Source organism: Marmota monax, unplaced genomic scaffold (genome assembly GCF_021218885.2).
Source record: "Marmota monax isolate L192 unplaced genomic scaffold, Marmota_monax_Labrador192_F-V1.1 WCK01_AAM20220418_F8-fsc00066, whole genome shotgun sequence".
Taxonomy (NCBI): Eukaryota; Metazoa; Chordata; class Mammalia; order Rodentia; family Sciuridae; genus Marmota; species Marmota monax.
In genome coordinates this window covers 6011555-6039392 of record NW_026692805.1, presented here as the reverse complement: position 1 = coordinate 6039392, position 27838 = coordinate 6011555, and the positions used below count along the sequence as shown (strand labels likewise).

General features: G+C 37.2%; 1 protein-coding gene across 3 annotated transcripts in view; it reads left to right on the top strand.

Annotated features, from left to right (window-relative positions):
• Window positions 1-2808: 2808 nt before the first annotated feature.
• Window positions 2809-27838, top strand: part of Itgb1 (integrin subunit beta 1) — a 48595-nt gene continuing 23565 nt past the window's right edge. For 2 of the 3 annotated variants that reach the window (XM_046448335.2, XM_046448333.2), the window contains exons 1-5: window positions 2809-2935; window positions 20702-20768; window positions 23534-23619; window positions 25135-25357; window positions 27480-27650. In XM_046448335.2, coding sequence (XP_046304291.1) covers window positions 20702-20768; window positions 23534-23619; window positions 25135-25357; window positions 27480-27650 — 547 coding nt within the window. In that variant the 5' untranslated portion in view covers window positions 2809-2935. Of the gene's footprint in view, window positions 2936-16294; window positions 16453-20701; window positions 20769-23533; window positions 23620-25134; window positions 25358-27479; window positions 27651-27838 lie in introns of those variants that run through there. The other variant, XM_058580576.1, reaches the window with a different exon arrangement.

The following is a 27838-nucleotide window of genomic DNA, read 5'->3' as shown; positions in this document are numbered from 1 at the left end:
GGAACAAATTAATAGTTATGCTTCAGTAACAAACTGGTACTATCTTGGGATATCAGAACACAAGGTTACTCTGCTTATTTAAAAATGGAATTGTGTTATGCCAATCAATGGAAAAATTGTTCTTGGGTATGCATCTATTCTCACAATGCAGGTATTCATTCTTTGTTCTAACCCTGGGGTGGGGAGGTGGTCTTACCTTCTGAATGTTATTGTGCTTGCAAAATGATTTATAAATGGATGTGCACTCAACTATTGGCCCATAAAAATTTATACTGTTTAAGGAGGTTTCTACTCTCAAAGATTGAAAAGCCTCCAAGTTACCATGGGATGATTTGTGGCTCACTGAAGGGACTAATATTTGAGAGCCTAAATCCCAAGAGGGCTCAATCCACCAGAGAGAGATAGCTGTCCGTTCCTGAAGACAACATTGACTCACTTATACTTCAAATCCAGTACTGCATAATCATGATTAAATTCAATTTACTAAATTTAAGCTCAGTAATCGACTGTGGTCCCACTGTTGCAAGGAGAAAATAAGGTTTTCAGAGAAGCCTCTAGCCTCCTTTGCATCTTAATGATAAAGGTTTCTTTTATTTGTGGAAGTCTTTATAATTTTATTTAGAAATAGGAATAAAAGGCTAATTGAAACAAACCTGGGCATCACAACATTTTCAGTGAACAACTTTGAAACTTAATTTTAGAAAATAGTAGGTTTGAAGAACCTTGTATATTTTGAAGAGCAAGTAATATGATGCCAAAACTAAAGAAAAGGACAACTCTAGTTATTTAACATAATGATGACACATGAAAGAGTAGAAAACAATTTATGACAATTCGGAAATTTCGTGGGTAAGGTATGGATTTATCTTGAATTTAATGGACTATCATGGTGTGATCTAGCAATGTAACCAGCACTGTATCTACTTAATAGGATTTCCCCTTAAGTATAAGGCAGACCAACTTTCCTTTGGAGTATTCATAAATTTTAGTTAACTATGCACTTGTCAATATTTGAATGAGATCACAAGTAGTCATGCTCCTGACCAACTACTACTTTTCTTAGAGAATATGTTTCTTTAATTTCATTTTTCCTCATAGCTCCTGAATTCTGCATGTAAATTGCTACTCACAATTCAGTTTAGGCAAATGCTCTAGATTGAAAATGTGGGTTGCCACCTGGGGAACTGTAGCACCCTGTTGGGAACAAGAAAATCTATTCGTTCATTTATCAAATATTAGCTGAAACCTGATTATGTGTCTTGGAACATTGCTTGATACTTTGAGGGACTAATTTAGAGTTATGTAAATGTGAACATTACTAAGGTTTTTGTGGCAAAAATTGTTAGTAACTCACCAAATCACACATAGGGAAGAAATTCTGGGAAATATAGATCCTTGCAAGTCAAATATGGATAAATTGTGCTTTATCTCAAACTATACAATTTCCTGTGCTAAGACTGGACCAATTTTGAACAGTGGTGAAGTTAATACCTTTAAATTCAAGAACGTTGAGTTCTAACAGGTTGTTAATATAGAAACATCACTTAGCCTCTTAAGCTTGCCAAACGTTAGGCAGGAGAAATAATGCTCATTTCTTAGAGGTCTTCAGAGACTGGCTAAACAATAGATTTGATTTTGCTGGTGAACAACGTGCAGATTTTCCATAGATGGGGTCACTTCATCTTCTATTTAATATTGACGGCCAAATGAACATCCCAGTCTCTGATCTCTAACAACAGAAACACTACTTCACAGGTTCATAAATCTGGTATTTTGAGCTCTGTTCCCAACAGGGTGCTATAGTTCCCCAGGTGGCAACCCACATTTTCTGCTAACTTCATGGCAGCTTGCCAGCCACATATTCTGCATTACCAGGTTTCAGTATGATGTCGATTGGTACAGATTTCAATCCTCTATAATCAAAATGTGCCCAGTCAATCTCATAATGAGTGTTTCCCTTTTCTTCTAAATGTTCTTTTTCCGGCCCCCAACTCCACCTAAAGGGGGGAAAACGAGGAGAAACGAGAATGTGTACTCTTAAAGATGAGAATTTTCCTTCTCATCCTTATTTCCCCACACATGGACTTCCAGATAAATCTACCAAAAGCATCTTCTCAATTCATCAGTTTTTCTCTAAAAGTTCCTCATCCCCCCGCCCCCCCACCTCCCCTTTCTTGCCACTCAGATCTTTTCTAAATCTTCAAGTTTCTTACAGACAAGTCAGGCCCACTATTTCACGAAAAACATTGCTGCTAGCTAATTCCCTTTTGAGAGGACAGTGTCGTTTTGGTCCCCAAGAGGCCCCGCAGGGTGGAGGACTAGCCCTCTCCATTTGCCCGGGGGGGATCCGGGGACTTTCAGGGATCAAAACGCGGAGGTGCGACTTTGAGGAAGCAGAACTAAGAAGGGCCTAACAGGAAAGTGAGTCCAGGCTCCGGGAGGCTTACAGCTCACCCAGGGCCTGCGGAGCGCTGGGTCCCTCCCCACACCTCCCTGCCTAGACAGAGAAGGCCACTGAGGCACAGCCAAGGCTTCGACCGGGCCCTCCCCCGGCCTCCGCCGCCTCCCCAGGCCCACTCGTGTCCAGGCCCGCTTCTTTGTCTAGGCCCGGGCCTCACAGGCTCCTTCTCCTCCTCGCCTCAGGCTCGGCTGACGCTGCCCGGGAGGAATGCGTTTCCGGAGGGAGAGGGCGGCGGCGACTGCCTTAGGAGCAGGAGCCGCCGCGCGGAGGAGGCGGTGCCGCAGAGGTCGCTTCCTGCCGGGAGGCGGCTCGGGTGGCGGAGTCTCCTCCTCCCGCCCCTGAGAAGGAGGAGCCGCCGCCGCCCGCCGCGCCCGAGACCGGGAGGCCGCTAGAGCCCGCGGGAGAGGCCGAGCGCGAGCGGCGGAGCAGCAGGCCCGAGCCGACCGTGCCGGGACCCGACGCCGCCCGGAGAAGGTAGGGCCTGAGGCCTGCGGGAGGGCGCGCGGCCCCCGGGCTGCCGGGCCGGCCGAGCCGGGCTCGGACCTCTTTGCGGGGCCGGGCAGGGCCGGGCAGGGCCGCGGGGCGGAGGGGGTAGGGCTGGATTCCAGCCTTCAGGCACCAGAGGAAGTGGAAGCTCGCCGCCCGCCCCCCGCCGGGCTCCTGGCCCTTCCTGCCTTTCCTGGCTCTGTCCCGCCGCCCCTTCCCCAGCTCAGGCGGACTCTGGAAGTAGAGCCGGCCCTAGCCCGGTTCCGAGTGGGAGGGTCGCGGGCCTGGGCGCTGTCACGTCGGGGGGCGGTGGTGGCCCCCATTGGCCACTCTCACACCTGCCCCATCTAGCGACCCTTGCGGCGGTCTTGCAGGCCTGAGCTCCGCGGTTAAGGTACGGGAATTGGGACCGCCGGCTGTGGTCCGTGGGAGCGAGAAGCCTCCGAGGAGGCTTTGAATGGTTGTGGACGCCTTCTAGCCCTTTCTCTCTGTTTCTGTCACTGGCCGCTTTTTCTGTGAGCTACGTGGACACGCCTGGTCTCTTGCTCCCGGGATCAGAACTGCTCCCGCCTCCAACTTTCTGAAGCGGTGCGGCAGCCCGGAGCGCCCGCGGCGTGGGAGGGTGCGGGCTAGGCCCGGGCCGAAGTTGGCACCCGCAGCCGCTGGGGAAGGGAGGCGCAGAACCGGCGTGTGTTCTTGTCTTCAGTGTTTAGAAGTACAAAGGACACGGCCCACCGCGGGGCGGCCCCGGGACCGGGACCAGGACCAAACCAGGACACGGGGCCAAGGCCGACCCTCCTGGCAGGTGTCCACTTGTCCGCAAGACTTAAAACCCTACCTCTTCTCGTATCGTTTCACTGCGTGCCCTTTCTTATGCTTCAGAACAAGTTGGATTCTGAGAATTCTCATATTTAAAACCTGAAGACTTTTTATTTCAACAACTTTGTACTTTAAATGGGAAAACTAACACCAATTACATTGCTTCTGTTTCCTCATCTGTAAAATAGGAACAAGAATAATAATTATTATAATGACAGTGAAGACCATGCTTAGCTCTAGGCATTTTGCACATATTATCTCATTGAATTTCTAGAATGGCTCTGCTGAGGCTTAGGTATTGTTCTTATACCTGTTTTACAAATGAAGAAACAGAGGTATGGGAAACATAAGTAAATTGCCGATGATCTTCAGGAGACCCTGGAGAACCCATGGGATCTAGCTCCAGAGCCTATGTTTGAACCATGTGTAACCACCTTAACTGCAGGATGGTTGTGAAAATCAAATGTAAAATGTAAAAAAACACCTACCTGAGAGTAGATGCTCAATAAATATTGACTCCTCTTCAATTCTCCTTGGTTGTAAAAATGTCTCAATGTCATTGATAGCACCATTAGTAAGGTTTTTTGGGGTCTGTATTCCATGTGTTTAGGTGAGTAGAATTACTAGGAAGTTATTTTTTATTGTTGTTTTGATGGTACAAAAGTAAATACTAAATGGATTTTTATTAGACTTTTTTCTTATATGACACACACCCTTTACAGTAGGTTATATATTAGAACATGTTAATAAACTATTAAGAAATATTAGTTGAAAGTTATCTATTCTACATTTGTGGACATCAAAGACTTAAGTACCCAAGAGGGACTTAAAGAGATTCATGGTGATGTTCATGTTTTTAAGTAATTTTGGAATATTGATCAATATTAAATAAGCAACTGAAGATGATGAAGTGAGAAATAGAAAAGAAATGAAGCAGATCAGTATTTTTTTTGTTGTTTATAGACATTTGCAGAGTAGATGATGTTACTAGAAAGACTATGTAACTAGAAAACACATAAATTCCAATTTAACTCATGTGTGTTGACTTCCCAGACCAACAATTTTAAGTATTTGGTATATTGGTTTTCTTTTTTAAAGACTGAAATTCTACATTAAGAGTTTTTAATCCTCTCAATTTTCTATGCATGATAGGATGGAATCAACAATTTAAAAAAATCATTGCATTTAGTAATTTCAACCTTCAGGCAGCTTTCTTAGTTTTCTGGTTAGTATAACTTAAATTTGCCCCCAGTTATCGTCACTGAATGAAAATGTAGTTTAACTTGATATTTCTAAATTCTTAACTCCAGGAGGGACACTGGGGACCTCTCTTCACTTTATCTTAATGAAAATTAAACATTTTTGACCAGTTGCTATTTTTCTTGACAATGCTTACTAATTAATGTAATATCTATTTGGCTTCTTGATAAATAAATTGTGACTGTTGGGATGGGGGGAGTGTAGTATTCTCTCTGAAGAAAATGTTCTTTTCATTATATTCTGAAACACACTTGTTCTTAACTGTTCTGCCATACTGATACGATAAACAGCTTGTAACTGGCTAAAGTTTCAGAGAACTTTTGAGTTCTGAGATTTTATATTTAGAATTCTGGATGTGTAACAAGCTGAATTTATCTGAGTGAATTTGGATGGACTTGTTAATTTTAGATTTCCCCACTGTTTGTGGGGGTTAGGCTCTGTCAAGTTGTAGGTAGAATCCTAGAGAATTACATTGTGTAAATATGCAGAAATTTGTATTATAATATTAGTGTTTATTCTGTTCCTGATTATATGTTCTCCTGAGATTTTCATTTGTCCTTTTATATTGTTGCTGCAGAGGTGGGAATCCAGGGTAAGGGAGGATAAGAGTAGGAAAGAAAGAATGCCTTAGTCTTCTGGATTCTGAAATAATAGCAGGATCTGCAGCTGTAGCATGCTGAAATGTATTGAGGTTAAAGAAGGTGCAAGTCATAAAACTCATAATATTGGTAGTCTTAAGATATTTCAGTAGAGGTCAAAAACGGACCCTTTTCAGGAACTATATGCAAAAGGAGCCAAGCTATACTTCTTATACTTTGTTAATTTCTCATTGTTTTAAAAATGCTTATTTGTAAGATTTTTAAGGACTGATGTGTTGCTAATAAAATAATGTGTGAGAAAGGAAAAAAAAAGCTGCTTCAAATATATGTGCATTCATGTATAAACACACACTCACATACACATTTCTTTTTTTAAATATTTTGGTTTTTAGTTGTAGTTGGAGACAATATCTTTATTTTATTTTATGTGGTGCTGAGGATTGAACCCAGCACCCTGCATGTGCTAGGCAAGCGCTCTACCACTGAGCCACAATCCCAGCCCCACACATAGACATTTCTTACATGACCAGTCTCATTATGTGAGTCTCCAAAGTGCAGTTTTCTGATCCTTAGGGATATGTAAAATGACTCACAAGAGTATTAGGAAGAAAATTTTAGGCTTACTATTATGTATGTTTTAAAATTTTAATCATTTTAAAATTCAAAAATTTATTATGGTTTACAATATCTTATACCGTTGCCATAAAGCTATGTGTATTTTACATGCATATTCCAAATTTTTTTAGTGATAAAGGTGAGTAATCAAAAGATTTGGCAATCCTAGGTATAGCGGGTGGTCTGGGTGGGAACATAAGAACTACAATGTTTAGGTGTCTGAGGTTAGAGAAATGAAGCAGCCTGGTGTGACACAGGGTTCTGGCTATGTGGTGCCATTCACCAAGGTAGGATTTGTGACCACAAGGGGTAGTCCTGGTTGGCTGGAGGAGGGGAAATGATGATGAATTTATAATGTTGAGGTGTGTTTTGTTTTGTTTTGTTTTGTTTTGTTTTGTTTTTAAGGTGACCACAGGGCATAGGCAGAGATGTCTAGAGTGTAGCTGAAATTAGAGATCAGAAAATAAAAAAGATGTCTGGTTGAGAGATTTAAATTTGGGAATTCTTAGCCTGCAAGTGCTAATTGAAGCTGTACGCTGAGGGTGAAAATACCAAAGGAGTGAAAAGGGCCAGAACCTGGGCAGTATTTACCAGTGGATGGGTAAGTGGAGAAAGAGGGATCTAGAAAAGCATTTCCCTTCCCTCTTTCTTGTCTGAATTTGTGGTTCCTTTGAGTGACATTTTAGTGGCTGGGATTTGTGGAGTTTTCCTAGTCATTAGCATGTTTAATGTAAAGTCGGAGAAACTTTATGCCCCTCTTTGGTAATTTATTTAAAGACTAACAGAACAGAGGGTAGGAAACCTGGGCATGCTCTGCCACTGAATTTTTTGTGCACTTTGTCAAAATACTCCATCTTCTGGATTTTTTTTTTTTTTCACACCACACTATAAAGTATCTGCTACATTTCTCATTCTGTCATTTTGTGAGTTGAATAGTTACTGTCTGATCTGAGTACTGTAGAGTGCACTTCTTTTTCTTTCCATGAGCAACCATTTTTTTGTATCACCAGAGAGCATAGGTGCTGTGCCAAATTACCACTCTAATATTTGCCAGTGCTGATGGATGAAATTGTTGCTATCAGCTCTTTGTTGGGGTGTAGCTCAGTTGTGCATTACATTTTAGTCTATCAGTATATTATCACTGTCTAGAGACAAAAATGGTGTACTGAGTGAGCATAGATCAAGAAGTTGGTCTCGTCTTTGATATTGAGTGAATTATCTAGCTGGGACAAGTAGTTTTCAGCTCAGGAAAATAGAACACATACTGAAGAATATTTTACACAATGTACTGAAACAGATAATATTAATAGTTTTTGAGAAAAAAAAACATCATATTGGCTTAAGTGGTTTTGAAAGACTTATTAGAAGAGAAGAGGCCTGAGTTTGGAATGGTAAGAGCAAAGATATATATATTTTTTGGTACTAGGGATTGAACTGTGTGCCTGGCTGAGATAAGATATGGATGACTGATGTGTGGCATACTCAAAGGACAGTACAGTTAAAGGCAGAATCCTGACTAATTTAGCAAATATTACTTGGCCACTTTGTTACCCATGGAAAAAATGTGTACCCATATATACATAATTACATATGAAATATAAAATGAAGGCTTGAATTTTTATTCTAGACTGGCAAGGGACACAGGCATGAATGCATTTAGTTGTAATTTTGAATAAAAATAACACTATGTCACAGTAAAATAACACTGCAATTATTGAGCATCATTGAAAGTTTGTCATTCACTGTGCTAGGCAGCATTAGGAATATGTTTTAAGACCACAGCAGAAGGAGTATTAATTCTGTTTATTGTGGTTGTTGAAGACTCAGAGACCTAATGAAGACCAACCAAAATAAGAAATGTAGAAGACTAATTAATATTCCGTTTGCTTAGGGAATATATTTGTAGTCTACTTAAAATGGGATCAGGAAAATATTTACATGCATAACCAGATATGTACCACTTGAAGTATAGAAGTCACATTTCAGTGTATAATAATTGTTTATTGAATGAATATATAAATAAGTTTTCATGTTCTTTATTAATGATTTATTAGCTTTCCCTCTACATCCAGTATTTTATGATTCATGTGTGATTCATATCACATTATTTCATTGCTTCTCTTAACAAGGAAGTGGTATGGTCTTGTTTGGTTATTGGGGAAGAAGACTTTAGTTTGAGAAAGCACATTTAGTATATTTTATGTTATATTATAATGTTATGTCAGGAAAATGTAACAAAAATACAATAGTGATTTTTTTTTTTTTTTTTTTAATTAAAGAAGCATGGGTTGCATGGGATAGGTTCTAATCTGGTAGACTGTAAAGGTTACCATGTACAAGGCCCTGGATTCAGTCCACAGCGCCTCCCCGACCCCCCAAAGAAATTGACAGTTATTAAATAGTCAATCAGAATCTTATTTTAGAAGCTCATGACCACAGTGAATGACTGCAGGCAACAAAAAAAAATCAGTAATCTAGTAAATTATAACTATAAAGATAATTTTTGGTAAGAGCTTTTATATTTATGATTATAATATATTCTGCCAACAATTCTGAAGTAGATGTTATTCCCAGCTAGTAAAATGAAAAATTGATTTTTCCCTGTTTTAGTTTGGTTTTAAAACATTTATATATTTAAAATATGCCCAGTGCTCTGCTTGTTCCATGCTGGGAGATAAGACAAAATATGTAGTCAAAATTAATGTGACCAAGGAAGAATTTTAGAATAATCTATTTAAAAAGTGGATAAAGTTATGCATTTGGGGAACATAGTTTTAAGATTCTCCTTAACTAAAATTATGTAGTGCAAAAATACTTTTGATTAATCAGAATGGTTAGCTTTTCCTTCCTCTATTCACAGTTACCTTTGTAAATTTCCCCAAAGCAAGTTTTCAAGTTAGCAACCCCTAAGTTGCTAACTCAGAAGAATTAAGTTCAGACAATTTTTCATGGTAATCAGTTTGGATTAGCCCTTCCTATTATGGTTTAACAGTTTGCTTACAGTGTCCCCCCCCCCCCCCACTTTGGACCTTTAAGTCTATCCATCTGCAGTCTTTGGATTTATTTTGTACCCCACCTCCTTTTGGATTTTTTTTTTTTGGGGGGGGGGGTTACTGGGGATTGAACCCTGGGGCGCTTAACCACTGAGCCACATCCCTAGCTTGTTTTTACATTTTATTTAGAGACAGGATCTTGGTTAGTTGCTTAGGGCCTTACTCAATTGCTGAGGCTGGCTTTGAAATTGTGATCCTTCTCTCTCAGCCTTCCAAGTCCATCCACCTCTGTTATCTGATCGGCTTGAATTATTAATTTGAGTTCTGTATGATTTTTCTTGTTATGTTAATTCTGTTCCTCAACATTTGTCAGTTCTGAAGGAGTCCAATCTAAATTAATCCTTCTTTATCTCTCTATACTTTTCTTCTAGTTTTGAAGTCTTATTGTTTTATGATACAGGGTCTTGAACCCAGGACCTCCAGCATGCTAACCAGGAGCTTCACCACTGAGCTATATTCCCCAGAAAGTCTTACTTTTTAGGGAGCGGTGGTGGTGGTGGTGCTGGGGATTGAACCCAGAGCCTTGTGCATGCAAGGCAAGCACTCTACCAACTGAGCTATATCCCCAGCCCCAAGCCTTACTATTTTTAATCATTGTAAGATTTACTTGGGATTTTCTAAATTCCTTGATGAGTATAATGAGTTCATCTATATTTTATTATATTTTCATAGAAGATTCTTCACTTACTTTCACTTTTTGTCTGTAGAAGTTTTTCTTAGGTGCTATCATCCCAGCCTTTACCTCCTCCCTTCCCCAAGACATTTATCTTTTACAATTTTTTTAATTCCCCCTAACCTGAAGTATGTCCATTCTGCATAGTTCCTTTGCCCTTTTATTCTGTGTAGTGATGATAATTGATCTGTATCCTCATATTCCTGGAGATGGTGAGTAGAGTAGTTGTTAGTGATGAAGTTTATCTTTATTCTTGTCTTAAAGTATGTCTGACCATGTTGTAAGCCGTTTTCAATTGTTTTCTGAACTTGTCTCTTTGGAACAATCAAACGTTGTTATTGGAAGTTAGTAGCCTCATTATCATTAGGGAAAAAAAGGGCTTCAGGTGCCTTAAAATGCCATTTTTCTGCTGAGTAGTGAAATTTAGGATGTTTTCTAGTTCAGACTATTTTTGTTTTTATCCATAGGGGATTGGAGAAAACACTTCAAATTAAATGTTACTTACATTTTTGTCTTAGATTATTCATCCTCTTCTCTTTTCTAACCCCTTCTATTTACTTTTCTTCTCCATTCTTTTACTAAATTGTATTAATCATTAATTCTTGAATATTATTTGGTCCATAAATACCTTTATAGTCACCACCACACCTCTTCCTGCCAGACAGTAGAGATTTAAAGTATACCTTGATAGAGGTATCAGATCTTCACCACCATTAAGGTGAAAAGATTTTAAAATGGTATGATGACAAAAGGGAAATATTTGAATGATGAGAACATTTAGCTTTTTGCATTAGATACCTAATTACATCGAAAGCTTGGGCTTTCAAAATAAGGCCTGGGTTCATATCATAGTTCTGTCACTTACATGTCTGGCACATAGTAGGTATGTAATAAATGTTTGTTGGCTTGGATGTAATTGTAGTGAATACAAATGTGCCCTTGTACAAAGATAGGAAGAAATCTGGTATATACTTCTTTTTTTTTATATGAGTTTGCTTTTATGAGAGTTGGCTTATTTTAAAACTGAAATAAACACAACTTACTACTTTTTGTAAAAAATTAATTTTTCTCTGAAGTGTAATGTTCCTTCAAAGATAGTGTAGATTGAGCATCTCTAATCTAAAATTCTGAAATGCTCCAAAATTCTAAATTTTTTGAGCACCAGCATGGCACAAATGGAAAATTCTGCAATTGAACTCATGTCACAGATGACAGTCATTTTCAGACACACTAAAAATATTGCATAAAATTACTGTGAGGCTATGTGTATAAGTTGTATATGAACAATTGTACCATGAAAATGAACTTATTTGTAGAATATTCTTAAGAACATTTACTGCTCAAGGAATGAATTATGACTCCTTAGATAAAACTAAATGTGATAAAAAATGATCCTAGCATGAAATGCTTTTTTTGTATGAGCAAGACACAAGTCCTGTGTCTATACTTGCGAAATGTGGCAATTAAAATAACTTTTGTTGGCCTTCTCAGTTTGAATGCCCAGCGAACAAACTCATAGAACATTATAAGCCTGTTCCATTTCTATGCTCTGAGTCAGTTCTAACACTCAGTGTTTTTTCTTTTAAAATAGTGATGAAGTAGGCCTTCAAAAAAATAACACTTTAGTGAAGCACAAAGTCGGCTTTGAGTTACAACTTCTGATTTCAGGTGTCAAGTTTCAATTCTTGAAACTTTTGATTCTGAAAAAATTCTGTGAGTTTTTTTTTTTACTTTTCTGCATTGATTTCCTCATCTGTAAAATGTAAAACAAAGATGATATCATTCTCTATCTCATACAGTTCTTTGGAGGAGATAGTTAGATGCTATTATTTTTATCACTATTGTTCTAGTCATTGTGTTGAAATATAAATCTATTTTTTTAAAGTAAATGAAATATCTTTTGTTATAAATCACCTTAAATCATTTAATGCCTAATGTGACCCTCTCAGTGCCAAATAGATCTTCCTTTTTTCTGTAGTCCACAATGGGGAGTAGTACCTGAATGAAATCAGGCCAGTAATTTTTTTTACTTGCTGGGAGTTGAACCCAGGAAGTAAGTCTCTCCTACTGGGCTATATTCACTGACCTTTTTTAATTTTTGATTTTGAGACAGGGTCTCACTGAGTTGCAGAGTCTGGCATCAAACTTGTGATCCTCCTGCCTCAGCCTCTGAGTCACTGGGATTACAGGCATGCTCCACTGCTCTCAGCCCAGGCAGGCTAATAGATTTGTCTGAGTAATATGCCACAGAATTCTGATTCAGGCTTCTACTAGTAAAATGTCTTTTCAAGGGTGATTTCCTTCTTTCTTTTAGACTCTGCTAAGTTTGCTCTCCCATGATCTATCAATCTTTAGTTAGTCTTCCTTATTTCTGTATTTGATCTTTTTTAAAAGATGGTCTGTGATATTAGCTTTCAGAAATAACTGTTTTGTTTAATATTAAACACTTACTTAGACTTTGTTGCTTTTATTGTTTTACATACAAATTGTTAAGTGAGAAAGCATATTAAATAGAATAATCCCACTGAAGAATGTGGTACCTAAGAATAGCATAATACTTAGTTTTTGATACTGAAGTCATCAGGTTCAAAATGAGTAACTGAATGGTTATAATTGACATCAGTTTATTTTTTTGTAGTGGCTTTATTTCTAACCCTTTCACTGTCTTTCTGTATTATGTCTTCCCAAAAGTGGATCCATCCAAAGTTTTCTATAATTTCAGTTGAAAAAAGCAAAATGTTCAAACATAGTTACTTCATTTAATCTAGTTGTTTTGGAGCTCTTGCTGTAATGTTTCTTAATAATTGTAACAAGTACTTATGATATGCCAGATATTGTTTTATATGTATCAACTTATTTAGACTTAGGAACCCCTATAAAGTAAATACTACTGTCCCTATTTTAGAGATGAGGAAACTGAGATACAGATTAGATCATGTGCTAGTACCAGCACCACCTTTGAGGCTGTGCATCCTGGTTTCAGATCCATACACTCATTTCTGTGCTGTCCATCCTTATGCAATGGTTGGTACAACACATTGCCTGGTCTTCTGAAATTTCCTGTTTTGTTATGTTTTTTGGTACCTCAGGAAATCTTTGTCTTTATTTTGTTTCTTCTCTTGTTAACTATTAAAACATTGTGCTACAGAGGGCATAAAACGACTCTTAGGTGATGACAGTTCTTCAGGCAAGTCAATGGTACACATTCACAGAAGATGAGTGCGAGTTCCATACATCTTTATATTTGTTTTAATATATGTATGTATGGCTACATTTGAATCATCGCCTTATTCATTCTTTCCTTCCCAATTCTTGCCATCATTAGGATCCTCAAGAATTCGTGCTGATAAAACTTCTCACTATTCTAACAATTATTTTATTTTATTTTTAATTCTTTCAACTCCATTGGCCTTCATTCACTATATTAGGAACCTCTCCTGCTCTTCTCACATCTTCTTACCTCCCCTCTGGTTCCAGCCTCTGCTACTGGGAATAGTCCTATGACTCATTTCTGGCTGACTTCATCTTGCCCCAGTCTTGCTTTTCTCCCCTGGGCCTCTTGTCTGTACCTGTGAGAAGTGGATGGCAACCCTCTGGGCACATGAGCTGCAGTTCTGGGAAATGTGGGGAATATGGACAGCTTTTTCACCTGTGGGGACTGGAGGTGATGAATTTACTTCTTCCTGTTGACCCTCCCTGGGTCTTTATGCATGATCAAGTTCCCAGGTATCCACTGTGATAAATTAAGAGTCTTTATATTGACCTTTTCTTTGTCTTAGTTCTTCTCTTCAAAGTACCTCTTTCCCTGGAGTCACCTTCCAGATTAAACTGCCTGTACGCAGTCCTTGTTTCAGGCCCTGTTTTCGAAACAATCGCTGATATATGTACTTTAAGTTAAGACTTTTCACCTAAGACTTCCTTTCTCTGAAATGTCCAGTTATTCCAGATGTGGAGCACCTATAAAAAAATGAGCAAAAGATATGCCACTTAGGATAACTTCAAAATACTACCTGAATGGTTATTATGTTTGCAGACTTGAACACTTGGGACTTAAACTCTAGCTGGCTCACTTTCCACTTCTTGTTTTTTAGTGATTCCCTCAGTGTTACCTTCCCATTGTCATTTCTAGTCCTTTAACTTTTTCCTCTTTGTTGTCAACTTGTTGTCAGCACCACTATTTCTTTTTTATTAACTTTTTTATTTGTTGTTTTTAGATATTCATGAGATATTTTGACATACATGGAGTATAACTTATTCTAATTAGGATCCCATTCTGTGGTTGTACATGATGTGGAGTTACAGTGATGGTGTATTCATATAAGTACGTAGGAAAATTATGTCCAATTCATTTGACTTTCGTATTCCCATCCCCCCCTTCCCTTCAATCCCCTTTGTCTAATCCACTTAACTTCTATTCTTCCCCTCTTCTCCTCTTGTGTGTTAGCACCCAGATAACAGAGAGAAGATGTGACTTTTGATAGCACCACTATTTCTTTGTCCCCTTTTCTTCCTCCTGTGCTTGCCCTGCAAACTGGTGAGATAATTCACTGATTTCAGATTCAGTGTCTTAGGACCCATGGAGGTATTCTCAGAGATTTGAACATTTCTAAAGAATATTCAAAAATTCATGTTTTTGTTTTGGTAGATAATAATAATAAACCTCTGTATTATCTGGTTGGCTACTTTAGAACTAATTATTGTTTTAGTGTTGTTTTTATTTGTTAATCAGTTTTGGCTTCATAATGTCTAAGAACCATAAGCATGAGACACTTTTACAGCTAGCTTTAAGATGGCTTAAAAATTTGAAAATTATTATCACTAGGGTATCTACAGTAACTCTTTTTATTTAGAAAGGGCTGGCACATTAACTAATTCAGAAGAATTATTCTTTCCTTACTTCCTGAGTGATATTAGAAAACAAATATATAATTTTATATAGTTCAGTAAAAAAATTTGAGCATTGACTTTGTGCCAAGTAATTCTAAGTGCTAGAGCTGTGAATAAGACACACTGAGGCCATGTTCTCTTGGAGCTGTGACTTCATCAGGGAAGACAAATATTAAAGAGGTACAAGTGAGATGAGTTTTGTAAATGTACTTTTGTAAGTTAGGATGTGCAATACCTGCGAGGCCCTCAGCATTGCTCTCTAGGTCTATTGTGTCTTTCTAATTTTCTTCACCTGGTTCTTTTTCAGCCCCACATCCTTTTCTCCCAGCAGTTGTCCTGAGTGAACTCTTCTCCACCTTGGAAAAAATGTACTGCTCCTGTATTCGGGGTATTATACTTCCTTGGGTCTGGATGTCTGGCTCCTTTTCTTCCCTCATTCCCGTGTTTTCACCCTTCAAGTCTGCCACCAGCTCTCCTTTCTTCCTGAGCATTCTTCACAAAATTTCTCTCATTTTCCTAATTTCAGTTACCACCTCAGTAATGACACTTCCAATGTCTGTATTTCTAACTTTGACCTATCTCCAGAGATCCTGAGCCATGTATCTTTTCCTCTCAGGAGGTGTCTTCACCTCCTTGGGGGTATTTTCCCTAGACTACAAGCAGACATTTCACATTTCACATTTCTCAAGAAAAAATGCGTCATTTTCTTCCCTATCTCCATTCCCTTTTCCTGTGTTCTTTATTTAAAATGCAAGTTTTTTTTTTGTTTTTTGTTTTTTGGTTTTTTTTGGTGCTGAGGATTGAACCCAGGGCCTTGTGCATGTGAGGCAAGCACTCTACCAGCTGAGCTATATCCCCAGCCCTAAAAATGGCAAGTTTTTAACTATGACAGAGAAAAACAGAACACCATAAATTAGACTATTGTTTATTCTAGATTTCTTTCTTTTGCCCCCTTCTTTATTCAAGCAAATTATTAGAGCCACATAGCTAGCTACCTCTAGTCACTCCCTTGTCATTTCATTTACTACTGTTGTCTGAATTCACCTCCTATGCAAAACCTTTGCAGTAACTGCTAGGCCTATCTTCTAGCGTCTATCTTCCACCCATCCTTTTTCATGCTAATTTCCTACCATGTATATGCAGTTATGTTGCTATCCTGCCCCGGTTTTTTTTTAGTTTCCCTACTATTTGTACAATAGAATCTAAACTCTTTCAGCATAGATAGCATTTAAAGCTCTCAGTCATATAGCTCCATCTGCCTGCCTGCTCTCCATTTCTGCTGTTTCTAACTTGTGTTTTAAGTCTTGGAGTGATTTAAGCACTTCAAGATTCTTTTTGTCCTTTTTAGTGTTTTAAAATAATATAATTTGTGCTTATGGCAAAAAAATGATAACTACGAAACACATAATTTTTTTCCTTGTCTTTTTTTCCAGAAAAAGAAGAGAGAAAAAAATTCTAACTTGGGGATGGGACACCCAAACATGTACTTTTGGCAATCAGATTAGAAAGGAGTTGCTATAATCTCTTTAGGACCCACTCTGTGCATGCACAGATTTTGGCTTGGAATATCATCTCTCCATTTATCTTCCTTCTTGCCTCGTAAGTGCCTTCAATTCTGTCTGAAATCCTGCCTCTTTGTGAAGCCTTCGCACCTGTTGGGATTTCAATGTCCTCAATGTGCTGTGTCTTATCTTCATTACAGAAATCATCACATCATACTGTAATTATTTGTATTTTTGTCTTTGAACTGAACTCAAAGTTCCTTGAGGCAGCAATATTTTTATTTCCAGATATAGCACAAAACCTGAGAAGTGACCTCTAGTGACGCAGAGTGGAATAACAAGTAGAAACCAAGAAAATAGATTAAGGGTACCTTACATGTTATAGCCAGTCAAGAATTTATGAATGAAGGGATTCAGGTAGATGAGGCCAAGAAAGAGTTCTTTTATATGGTGAGTTTCATACGCATGGGAGGGAGTATACATCAGTTGTAGTAGGTTGAGGAGAGGGGAAATGATTAGGAAATGGGGACCAATGTAGACAAGAAGTTTAGACCTTTGACTATGAAAAAGAGACCCAAATAGAATGAGGACAGTGTCTCAATGGCATTTTTTCCTGTTCTCCTAACAGGCTGTCTTGTGTGGAAAGCCATTGGTAGGAAATATTTTAGTACCTTTTCTGAACATAAGAATCACCTGGTGAACAGGTCCTGCTCCACAAAGGTTATGGTTTTTGGCTTGGGGAGGGTATCCAGGTGAGTCTTATGGGGTTGTTCCCAAGCTACTATGGGAAGTGCTCCGTTAAGAGGTTTTGAAATATAAGATGCTTGGTGTGTCTTCTTTCCATTTCTCCACACACATACAAGAGGATTTCCCAGTACCTTCTGAAGACTGTTAGGATTTGTAAGGGGAGGCTGTGGCTCTTTACATAAAATGCTCTACTGCTTGCTTCCCCCGTGGCCTCTCCTAATTATAAGTTCTTCTAATTGTCCTCATAGCGCATATTCTTTTTGTGTGTATGTAGGGGTTGGGTACTGGGGATTGAACCAAGAACACTTTACTACTGAGCTATAGCCACAGCCCTTTTAATTTTTTATTTTGAGACAGTATCTCACTGAGTTTCTTAGGCCTTGCTAAGTTGATGAGATCGACCTCGAATTTGGTGATCCTCCTTCTTCAACCTCCTGAGTCACTGAGATTACAGGTGTGGCTCACTACAGCCTGGCCATTTTCTTATTCACTATCCTCTTCTTTGTCCTCATAGATCTTTATTCTTAATTGCTGTCATCTTCTTTTGCTTCTTCATTTCCCTGAAAGCCTGACCTTGCCTTTTACAGACACCAACAGCCAGTGTCAACTCCTCTCTGTTTCTGCCAGTGTGCTGAATAGTCAGGAGAGTTGACATTTGTCCTCAAGCTGTTTGCAGCCATCATCCTTTTTCTCTCAGCTGTTTTTTTTTTTTAACCACTGGGGCCTTGAGCCACATTTTTTTTTGGGCTTGGAGCTCTTTCAGCAGTGCCAGGGTTGTGGTGAGTTGTTGTTTGACTTGTCAAGGTTCTTAGAAGGAAAGGAACTATGACAGATAAAGCAATATTCTAAAGGGATGTAGCCTCAGAATATTAAGAAACATTTTATGTTACCTAATAGTTTTATCTCAGTATTATTCTCTGAATTATATAATATTTTGAAAGATTTCTCAAAACTCTCCAGTGGTCCTTAAAGTAGCCTGAAAATATAAATAAATAAATATATATATATATATATATATATATATATATATATATATATATTCATCTTTATGTGGGACAAATATTTGTTCCAACTTTTTATAGAAACTGCCCATATACTCTTTACCACAGTGATGCGTTTCCTCAGAAATCTTCATGTTCCACATTATTTTCATCTTGGCTTTGGAACTGATTACATTATTTGAATTGTTTAGCATTATAGACTGTATGGATTTACTACACATTAAGCTTTTAGGCAGGTTCTAAAAGATGAATTGTGATGCTTAGGTTTTGTCAGTCACTTAGATGTAGTTGCATGTAAGCATAACTGCCAACTTAAGATATAACAGAACTTTCTGATCTGAGCCCACTTGTGAAGTACGTGACTACACAAGTTGTTCTTATCTGCAGTTTCTGTGATGTCAACATTGAGTGCAAGTATCCTAGAGGTGCTCTGACTAGAGCTTAGAGCCCTGTCTGAACTATCAGACTAACATCATGAAATGTAGGCCCTTGAAGGTGAGGGTTCTTTAAAATTTCTCTTCAGTGTTAATGTGGAATTCAATGAACTTTTTCTTATCCAAGGAAATTTGCTAAGAAAAAAATTTCACACAGTTTATCTGTGTTTTTAATAAGAGAGCAAAAAGAAGAGAAGAAAAAACTGTAAGAGTTTAGAAAAACAAAATCCCCATTACCTTTATATTATGCATATAATTCTTTGTCATTCCAGATCTCTTTGGTTTCTCTTATATGTTTAGGTACTGGTATTTTGCATTTCTTTGATATTGGTACATACTTCGCACATAGCATCCTGTAAACCTTCTAATATTGCAGCATGTTATTATTTTTATGATTGTCTAATAGTTCAAAAAAATTGATGCAATTAGAGTTCACCAATGTTTCCATTTTGCCTAGTATAAATGTACTAGAGTGCTATACTGAACACATCTGCACGTGTATCATCTTTTATCTCTTTGGTGATTTCTCTTCATATTTTAAATTATTTATTCACCATAGGATGAACTCCCCAGTAGCTGATTTACTAAGTTGGGAGAAATATTTTTTATGCTTTTTTATTTTTACACATTTTATGACACATTTTTTACACATTTTGCATTTTTTCCTCAAAAGTACAGCAATTTACAGAGCTACCACTTTCTTACAGCTATCTGCAGTAGGTTTTGGGGGGGCAAAAAAAAAAAAACTTTTTTCCCCCCCTCACTAGTTCTCCTTATAGTGTGTGTGTGTGTGAGTGAGAGAGGGAGAGAGAGAGAGAGAGAGAGAGAGAGAGAGAGAGAGAGAGAGAGAGAATGTTGATAACTAGTAAAGCTAAACTTTTTTGGCAGGTATACATTTGCTTTTTTTGATATTCTTGTGGCAGGGCAGATACTTATGTATAACTATTAGACTGGGTGCTGGTCTAGTAAGTATTTAAAGGGTAGAAAGGTTTAGGAACCTTTAACTGTAGCCATCTTTGAGCATCTGGTAAGGTATAGATTGTGAAACTCTGAAAACTTTGATTCAGAGAAAATAGTTATATAGCTAATGATTGGATGGTGAGGTAGTCTGTTTAATATACCGAATGTTACCTGATTTTTTTCTGTAGGAATTTTAAAAGACACTCAAGACTCTTTCTTCCTGGGTCTTTTTACTGTCTCTCTCTCTCTTTTTTTTTTAAAGTCTAGTTTGTAGATCTAGAAAGTGTAGGGAATTAAACTGAATATTTTACTAATTCCATGCATTTTTTTTTTTCTTAACAAAGAGAAAAAGTAAGAGGAAACAAAGTGAAAATTGAGTTAGGGCCTTTACACGATATTGGTTTTTACCTGAGGAGAAATGAGGACTATTGAAGAGTTGATGAAGAGGGATGACTAGAACAGGTTTTGAAAAGCTCATTGAAACTGATGTATAGTAGTCAGGTAACTGAGGCATCTGGATGTGCATGTTTTTGCTCCTGAGAGACACAGGAGACCGTGGAGATGGAAATTATATGGGACAAAGAAAGAATTTTCATAGTTTTCTGGCGTTGGGGAGTACTTGATATTGTTATTCTTCTTTTTTAGAGCACTGTTAGTTCAATGTTAAAACATTTATTTATGGGCTGGGGATGTGGCTCAAGCGGTAGCCTGCTCGCCTGGCATGCGTGCGGCCCGGGTTCGATCCTCAGCACCACATACAAAACAAAGATGTTGTGTCCGCCGAAAACTAAAAAATAAATATTAAAAAAAAAAACACATTTATTTAAGGCTGGGATTGTGGCTCAGAGGTAGAGCACTTCCCTATCATGCGTGAGGCACTGGGTTCGATCCTCAGCACCACATAAAAATAAAATAAAGATATTGTGTCCACCTATAACTAAAAAATAAATATTTAAAAAAACATTTATTTAGAGAAGAATGAATTATGGGGATCTGCTGTGCAAGTTATTTGAGTAGTATAAGTAAAAAGTGAGATAGCTAGTTAGTGGAGAGAAATGATGGGGATGTGGGGAGGATTAGAGGAATGATTTGAGAGGTATTTTGTTTATAAAATCAACCAAAGATAAGGAGCGTGGCACCTGTTATGTTTAATATATTTTTTATTATTTTCTTAATATAATGTTACACATTTTTTATATTTCAGATGAATTTACAACTGGTTTTCTGGATTGGACTGATCAGTTCAATTTGCTGCGTGTTTGGTCAAACAGGTAAAAAAAAAAAAAGGTTTTCTAATTATCTTTTTATCTTATGCCACTCTTTGATCAATTGGATCCTTGGAAAACCTGAGTCAGATCACACTACTCCTTTTAAAAGCCCTGCAGTGGTCACATCTCATCATGAGTGAAGAGCCGTGTCCTTCCAAGGGCCTGCAGTTCCTTCATGGTCAGGCTTGCCTCTAACCTGCTGCCTGATAGGCAGGTTGACTAGTGAAATGCTGAAATGATAGAGGAGCAGGATAGATGACACAAAAATCTTTTGAAAGTATAAAGTGTTTGAGCAGAGAGAAGGCAAAAGCATGTAATATATTCAGAAAGAAATAAAGTAAATCTATAGAATGGTGGCTTAAGAACTGCCCATTATTACCTAAAAAAATGTTAACTTTCTAAATAATGTTCTTACCCTTGGATGAAAAAGTTTTCCAAAATGTTGGCATCATCTAAAAGAGCAGTGAAACTAAAGCTAAGATACATTTAATCCTGTGAAGCATGGTGTGTCCACATCTGGAATAGTAGATACCAAATCTGTTCTCCACATCTCAAAAAAGTACATTGAATAGAACAATTAGAATTATTTGCTCTCAGGATAGGAAAGACTTACTATATGTAAAAGTGAAGGAAAACTCCTTTAAAAAAAAACTTGACAAATTTGAATTATTAAAAATCATTAGTCCAATATCTGTATGTTAGAACACCATAAATGAAAAACTAAACAAAGGCTTAGCTTCTTTAATATTTATGGAAAGCCACTAAAGATCATGAACATGATAATAGAAAAACTTGCAAAAAGACCTAACAGAAAATTCACAAAAAGAAATGATCAGTAAATACAAACAACAAATGTGATCCATTAAATGACTGACAATTGAATTAATATTCTAATGTATATCTCTTAAATGAATAAAAGTTTTTGATATTTAAGTACTTAGTGTAATTGGAGTGTGGCAAAATAATATGTATGTGTTGCATGGTGGAATAGAAATTAGTGTATTACTTCTGTGCAAAAATTAGTGTGTATTGCGGATCTCAGAGATGTTAATTTACTCTTCAACTTGCTAGCCCTTTTTTTGGACATTTGTTATAAGAAAGTTATTAGGTCTGTACTGAGGTTTATATGTAAGAATGGTCATCAAAGTGCATGTGTACTGCCGCAGTCTGGCTGAGCATAAAATAACCGAGCCGCCATGAGGCACTTGTAGGTTCAAACAGGAACTCTTTATTGCCCAAACTCCACCAGCACTCCACCCGCACCTCCCAGGAACACTCTCATCCTCCACAGGGCTCCGCGCCCACTCTCTCGGAACTCCTCGAGAACTCAACCAGAACTCCAAAGTAGTGGGCGCCCAAGGCTGCAGGAGCTGCCCTATTGCTGGACAGCAAAGGTCTATATACAACTGAATACACAGCTTAACTTAATCATCATCATCTCAATGGCTTGATGGCATCACATCTTAACCATTCCTTCTGGCAAAATGCCATGCTCCATCCCTACTCGGCTGTGGCCCTCAACAGTGTACATGGGCATGTGTGTGTGCATTTGGAGTGTTTGTGTGTGTGAGCAAGCTATTGTGAGCTGTGCACACACGTGCTTGGAAATTGTCTCCTTTTGCCCAACACTACCTAGATTATATTCATATAATAAAATATTATATAGTCATTGAAAGCCACATTTTTGAAGTATTTCTAACATGAATAAAACACTGAGAATAATGTTTAAAAAGCAGTATATAAAACTGTATTATGAAATGTATTGTCAATTGCTTTAAAATAATGTCTGTATGTGCTTATTTGCTATTTCTTTATATGTCTGTACAGAAAAAAAAGACTACAAAGAAATATACAAAAAAAATGTGCTTATCGCTCAGTGAGCACATTGTGAATGATTATTTTTGTTATGCTTTCATGTGTTTTCCAATTTTCTATATAGAGTATTAGGTTTATAATAAGAAAAGTTACAGTGAATGAAGTTCTTATTTGTGTTTGCCACATGAAAGGCATGTGAGTTCTTAGGTGGAATAAGAAATATTTAAGACTTATTTTGAATACAGAGCCTAAAAATTCATGGGATTTTGGATTGGATAAGTGTGGATTTTTCACTTATTTAACATACTAAAAATGCAAATTACTAAGACATTTGTGGGAGTATAGGTATGATATCCTGAATCACATGAAAAGAAGTAATAATACTTTACCCATTTGTAAGAAAACTCATTTTGTTTAATACCATCCAAATGAATAGATTCTGAAATTATACCTCTGAAAAAAATGATAAATGTATAGTTGGATTAATAGTACTTAGTTTTTGGTATAAAATACAAGAAAGATAACTGTGTTCTCTGTTTTGGGCTTTTTTTTTTTTTTTGGTACCAGGGATTGAGATCAGTGATACTTAACCAACCACTGAGCCATATACTCAGCCCTTTTTATTTTGAGACAGAGTCTCGCTAAATCGCTGAGAGCCTCACTAAATTGCTAAAGCCCGCTTTGAATTTGTAATCCTTCTGCTTCACCTTCTGGAGCCACTGGGGTTACAGGCATAGGCCAGCACTCCTTGCTCATAGCTGTGTTCTTATATGGCTTCCATTGCCAACATGCATAGTCTTTTGTGGGTAGTTCTCTTTTAGTTTGGTAACTAGTTTAGAGTTTTCATATTTAACATACGTATAAATTGCATCATTTGTCATTATAATCTGATTTTTCATTTTTTTTTTCTCTGAAACTTCATATAAATTGGCTTTCTTTCCTTTTCTGGACAGATAAAAATAGATGTCTGAAAGCAAATGCCAAATCATGTGGAGAATGTATACAAGCTGGGCCAAATTGTGGGTGGTGCACAAATTCAGTAAGTAAAGTTGCACATGTCCTTTCCATTTACTCTCTGATTATTGAGTACTGCCCAATGCTGTATCCTAGTGAAGTACTAGATATGAATTTTCACTTAAGTCAGTGTTTATTGAACAGTGTGTGATGGTCTAGAACTGTGCTGTTAAGTACAGTAGCCACTTGAGCACTTGTGATGTGGGTGGCACAGATTAGTTGCTCTAAGTCTCAAGTACAGATTTGAAGACAGTATAAAAAAATCAGTGTTGAAATAATTATTTTATATAAACATGTAATAAGTGTTAAAATTAATTTCTCATTTCTTTGTTTCTATTGGATAACTTTCCAGAAAAATATCTAGCTATTTAGTTTGACTATTGTAGATTTTTTTCCCTTGTTTCAGTGGGGAGGTATAGATTAATCTTAGAAATCTCTATACCGGGCTGGGGATGTGGCTCAAGTGGTAGCGCGCTCGCCTGGCATGCGTGGGGCGCTGGTTTCGATCCTTAGCACCACATAAAAATAAAATAAAAATGTTGTGTCCACCGAAAACTGAAAAATAAAAAAAAAGAAAAATCTCTATACCTTACTAACATGATGCCTTCTAGAAAGCCTACAAATTTCATTGAGTAAATAAATGAATATTTAAGAATAGGAAGTAAGGAGAGGTTATTTTGAGGTTATATAATTTATTCAAATAATGAATAAATAATACTAAAGTCAAAGGATTATTGATTATGTCTTTACCTAGGCATTTGGACTCAAATTGCAAGTGCCTAACTGTAGGCTTAACTGGTCAAATGTCAAGCATGTCAGATGGTTTGACCATATCAAAGAGAGATTTTTGTTTTATATCAAACTATTTCTTATGGTTCTTTTCTGTTACCGTTTTAAAAGTGGTAAGCTGGTATTAACTTGGAAACAGTGGAATAAAGAGTGTTGTGAGTTTATCTTAGGCAAGGCTTACTTAACTGCACCTCTTTGCTTTCTTCTCTGGAAAATGAGGATATTGCCCCCTTTATCTGTAGCTTCAATTAGAATTGATGACCTGTAGTAGTGTTTCTTTGATGGTTCTAAATAAGTAGTAGCTGCTATTATCATCAACATCCATTTCATAAAGGCCATAGTTTATATGTAGTTGAGGATTATTCTAGCCAAACTATTCCTTAGATAATTTAGCCTTTGAGCTCTGGACATAACTACTGTTTGATATTTGGATTTATACATGATTAGTAGTTGTCAACCATACTGAATAAGTGATTTCACTGAAAGAAATGTAGTTTGATTTGATTTGAATTTGAAGTTTACTATTTAAAATAATACACTGAAATAATACTGGGAAATTTATAACTTTCTTAGAATTGATTTTACTATTTTTAAACAAGAGGACTTGTGGTTTAGACAAAGGGAGCTTTTTGTTGTAAAAGCCCAAAATGAAATGTGTTGGGTATCATTTATTTTTTGTAATTTGTGTGTTTGCAATTATATTATGTAAAAAAGTTTGCTTATTTATACTAGTATTTTATGTATCATTTAGACATTTTTACAAGAAGGAATGCCTACTTCTGCACGATGTGATGATTTAGAAGCCTTAAAAAAGAAGGGTTGCCATCCAGATGACATAGAAAATCCCAGAGGCTCCAAAACTATAAAGAAAAATAAAAATGTAACGAACCGGAGCAAAGGAACAGCAGAGAAGCTCCAGCCAGAAGATATTACTCAGATCCAGCCACAGCAGTTGGTTTTGCAATTGCGATCAGGTATAGAATCTAACTCTATGAATACCTTCCTTTTTACTTGGGTATTTTGTTTGTTTGTTTTTATGGTGCTGAAAATGGAACCCAAGACCACTGAGATACACCTTCAACCTTCTACTCGAGTTTTTGACACCATCTTTATACAAGCCTGTTAATTAGTTCTGTGGAAGGCTCCTTTTTACATGTGAACTGGCACTCCAAGATGTGGAATAGGCTTAAGTTTAGGATTTTTTTTGTTTTTTGCAATGTTAAAAATATGTGCATTGTGTGTGTGTGTGTGTGTGTATACTTAATATTATTAAATGTCTAATGTTAGTAGCAAGTTTTGTTAAATATTCAGAAGGTATTAAATAGACTAAATGAATTTTAAAAATAATTATGTCCATCCTCCACTATAATTTCATAATATAAAATCAGATTTTAACAATTTCCTTTGTATTTATTTAGCATTGCAATCCCACAATTAAAAACAAAGAAACAGCAAGCATTCTTCATATCCTTTCTCATTTCTATCCTTTTAGAAAGAATGGTACACATTCCTGTCCCATGACCCTTTTCTTTCGGCTCTCCAACCTGTACAGTCAGGCCTCAACTTCCACACCTGGTCTGTAAAGTGCCATTATCACCTTGAACCTTCAGGGATCCTTGTCAGAGTCATTCATTTATATATTTATCTAATTTATTTATTATTATTACTTTTAAGCCTTTCTGCACTAAGTGATGCTTTGAACCTCTTGGGATGCTTAGCCCTTAGCTTTTGTGATGTAACTTCTCGTTGTTCTTATCTCATCATTGCTTTCTAGTCCCTTTTTGTGTCTTATTTTTTTCTCTCTCTGAAGTTCTCTTAAAATTTGTTTTTCCTCCATGGCTTTAAAACCATTCATATGCTGAAACAACAGCTCTGTACCATTTCATACAGAAAAATCAACATAATAAAAACCAGTAAGTTTTCATCCAAACCTTTATTTTTCTCCTGTAGTGTCTGAGAGTGTGTGTGTGTGCGTGTATTTTAGGTGCTAAGGATCAAACCCAGGGTATGGCAAGTGCTAGACAAGTGTGTTATCTCTGAGCTACGTCTCCAGCCCCTATATTTTCTGAGTGAATACATTTATCATGTTGTGTGTTTCTCTCCTCTTCTCCTTCCTCATTGTTCAGAGCTTCATTTCTCTTGAATTTTTCTGTAGTTTCTTACCTGGAATCTTTGTATAATTTCTTTTTAAAACTCTTTTTTTGCCACGTTTTCTGAAGTAAAAATCATATTATTTACTCAACATATAGTGACATCCTATTACACAGAGATTTGTCACTTACAACTTCAGTCTCCAAATGTTAGTTGTACCCTGCTTTGTCCTCCTCAGTCTAATAGATGTTATTTTGTTTTTTCTCTCATAGTTAAAAACTTGTGTTAGTTGGCTTTTTATTACTATAACAACTACTGGGGATAATTAGCTTATAAGGAAAAAGGGTTTATTTGGGTTCTCAGATTTGGAGATTTCAGTCCATGGTTGAGTGGTCCTGTTACTCTGGGCCTGTGGCAAGGCGGAACAGGATCCCACTGACCCCCTTTAAGGGCACGCCCCCCAGAGACCTAACACATGAACCATTGGGGGACATTCCAGATCCAGAAAGATTGATTGTGTTGCTGACAGTCAATTTTTGGGAATGTTGTCTTTTTCATTTTTGTTTCTCTAAGATCAGGTGTTTTAAGTATTTGTTGAACAAAATTTAGTACAGTACACATTGAGTTACTTATAGAATTCTCAGGTTTTGTGAAAAGTATATACTTAATATATTTCATTTTATTATGTTTACCATGTAAGTCAGATTTATTTGTTTTTTTTTTTTTTTTCCATTTGCTTTTTTGGTACCGGGGATTTAACCCAGGGATCCAGGGGCTCTTAACCACTGAGTCACATTCCCAGCCCTTTTTTTATTTTTTATTTTGAGACAGGGTCATGCTAAGTTTCTCAGGGTGTTGCTAAATTTCTGAGGCTGGCTTTGAACTTGTGATCCTCCTACCTCAGTCTCCCAGCCACTGGAATTACAAGTGTGTACCATTGCACCCAGCTTATTTGCTTTGGATTATTGGTGAGCTAATTTCATTTTCTAATCTCTTTTTAATCAGGAGAGCCACAGATGTTTACATTAAAATTCAAGAGAGCTGAAGACTATCCCATTGATCTTTATTACCTTATGGACCTCTCTTACTCAATGAAAGATGATTTGGAGAATGTAAAAAGTCTTGGAACAGATCTGATGAATGAAATGAGGAGGATTACTTCAGACTTCCGAATTGGTAGGACTATTGGGAAAATTAATAATTTTCATATGTATAAGTCTTGACACTTGTCAAAGTCCTTTTGTTTTCCTCTTTTATTCTTTTGTTTTTTGGGGGGGCAGGGGTAGTGGTGATGGTACTAGGGATTGAACTCAGGGGCACTTGACCGATGAGCCACATCCCCAACTCTGTTTATTTAGAGACAG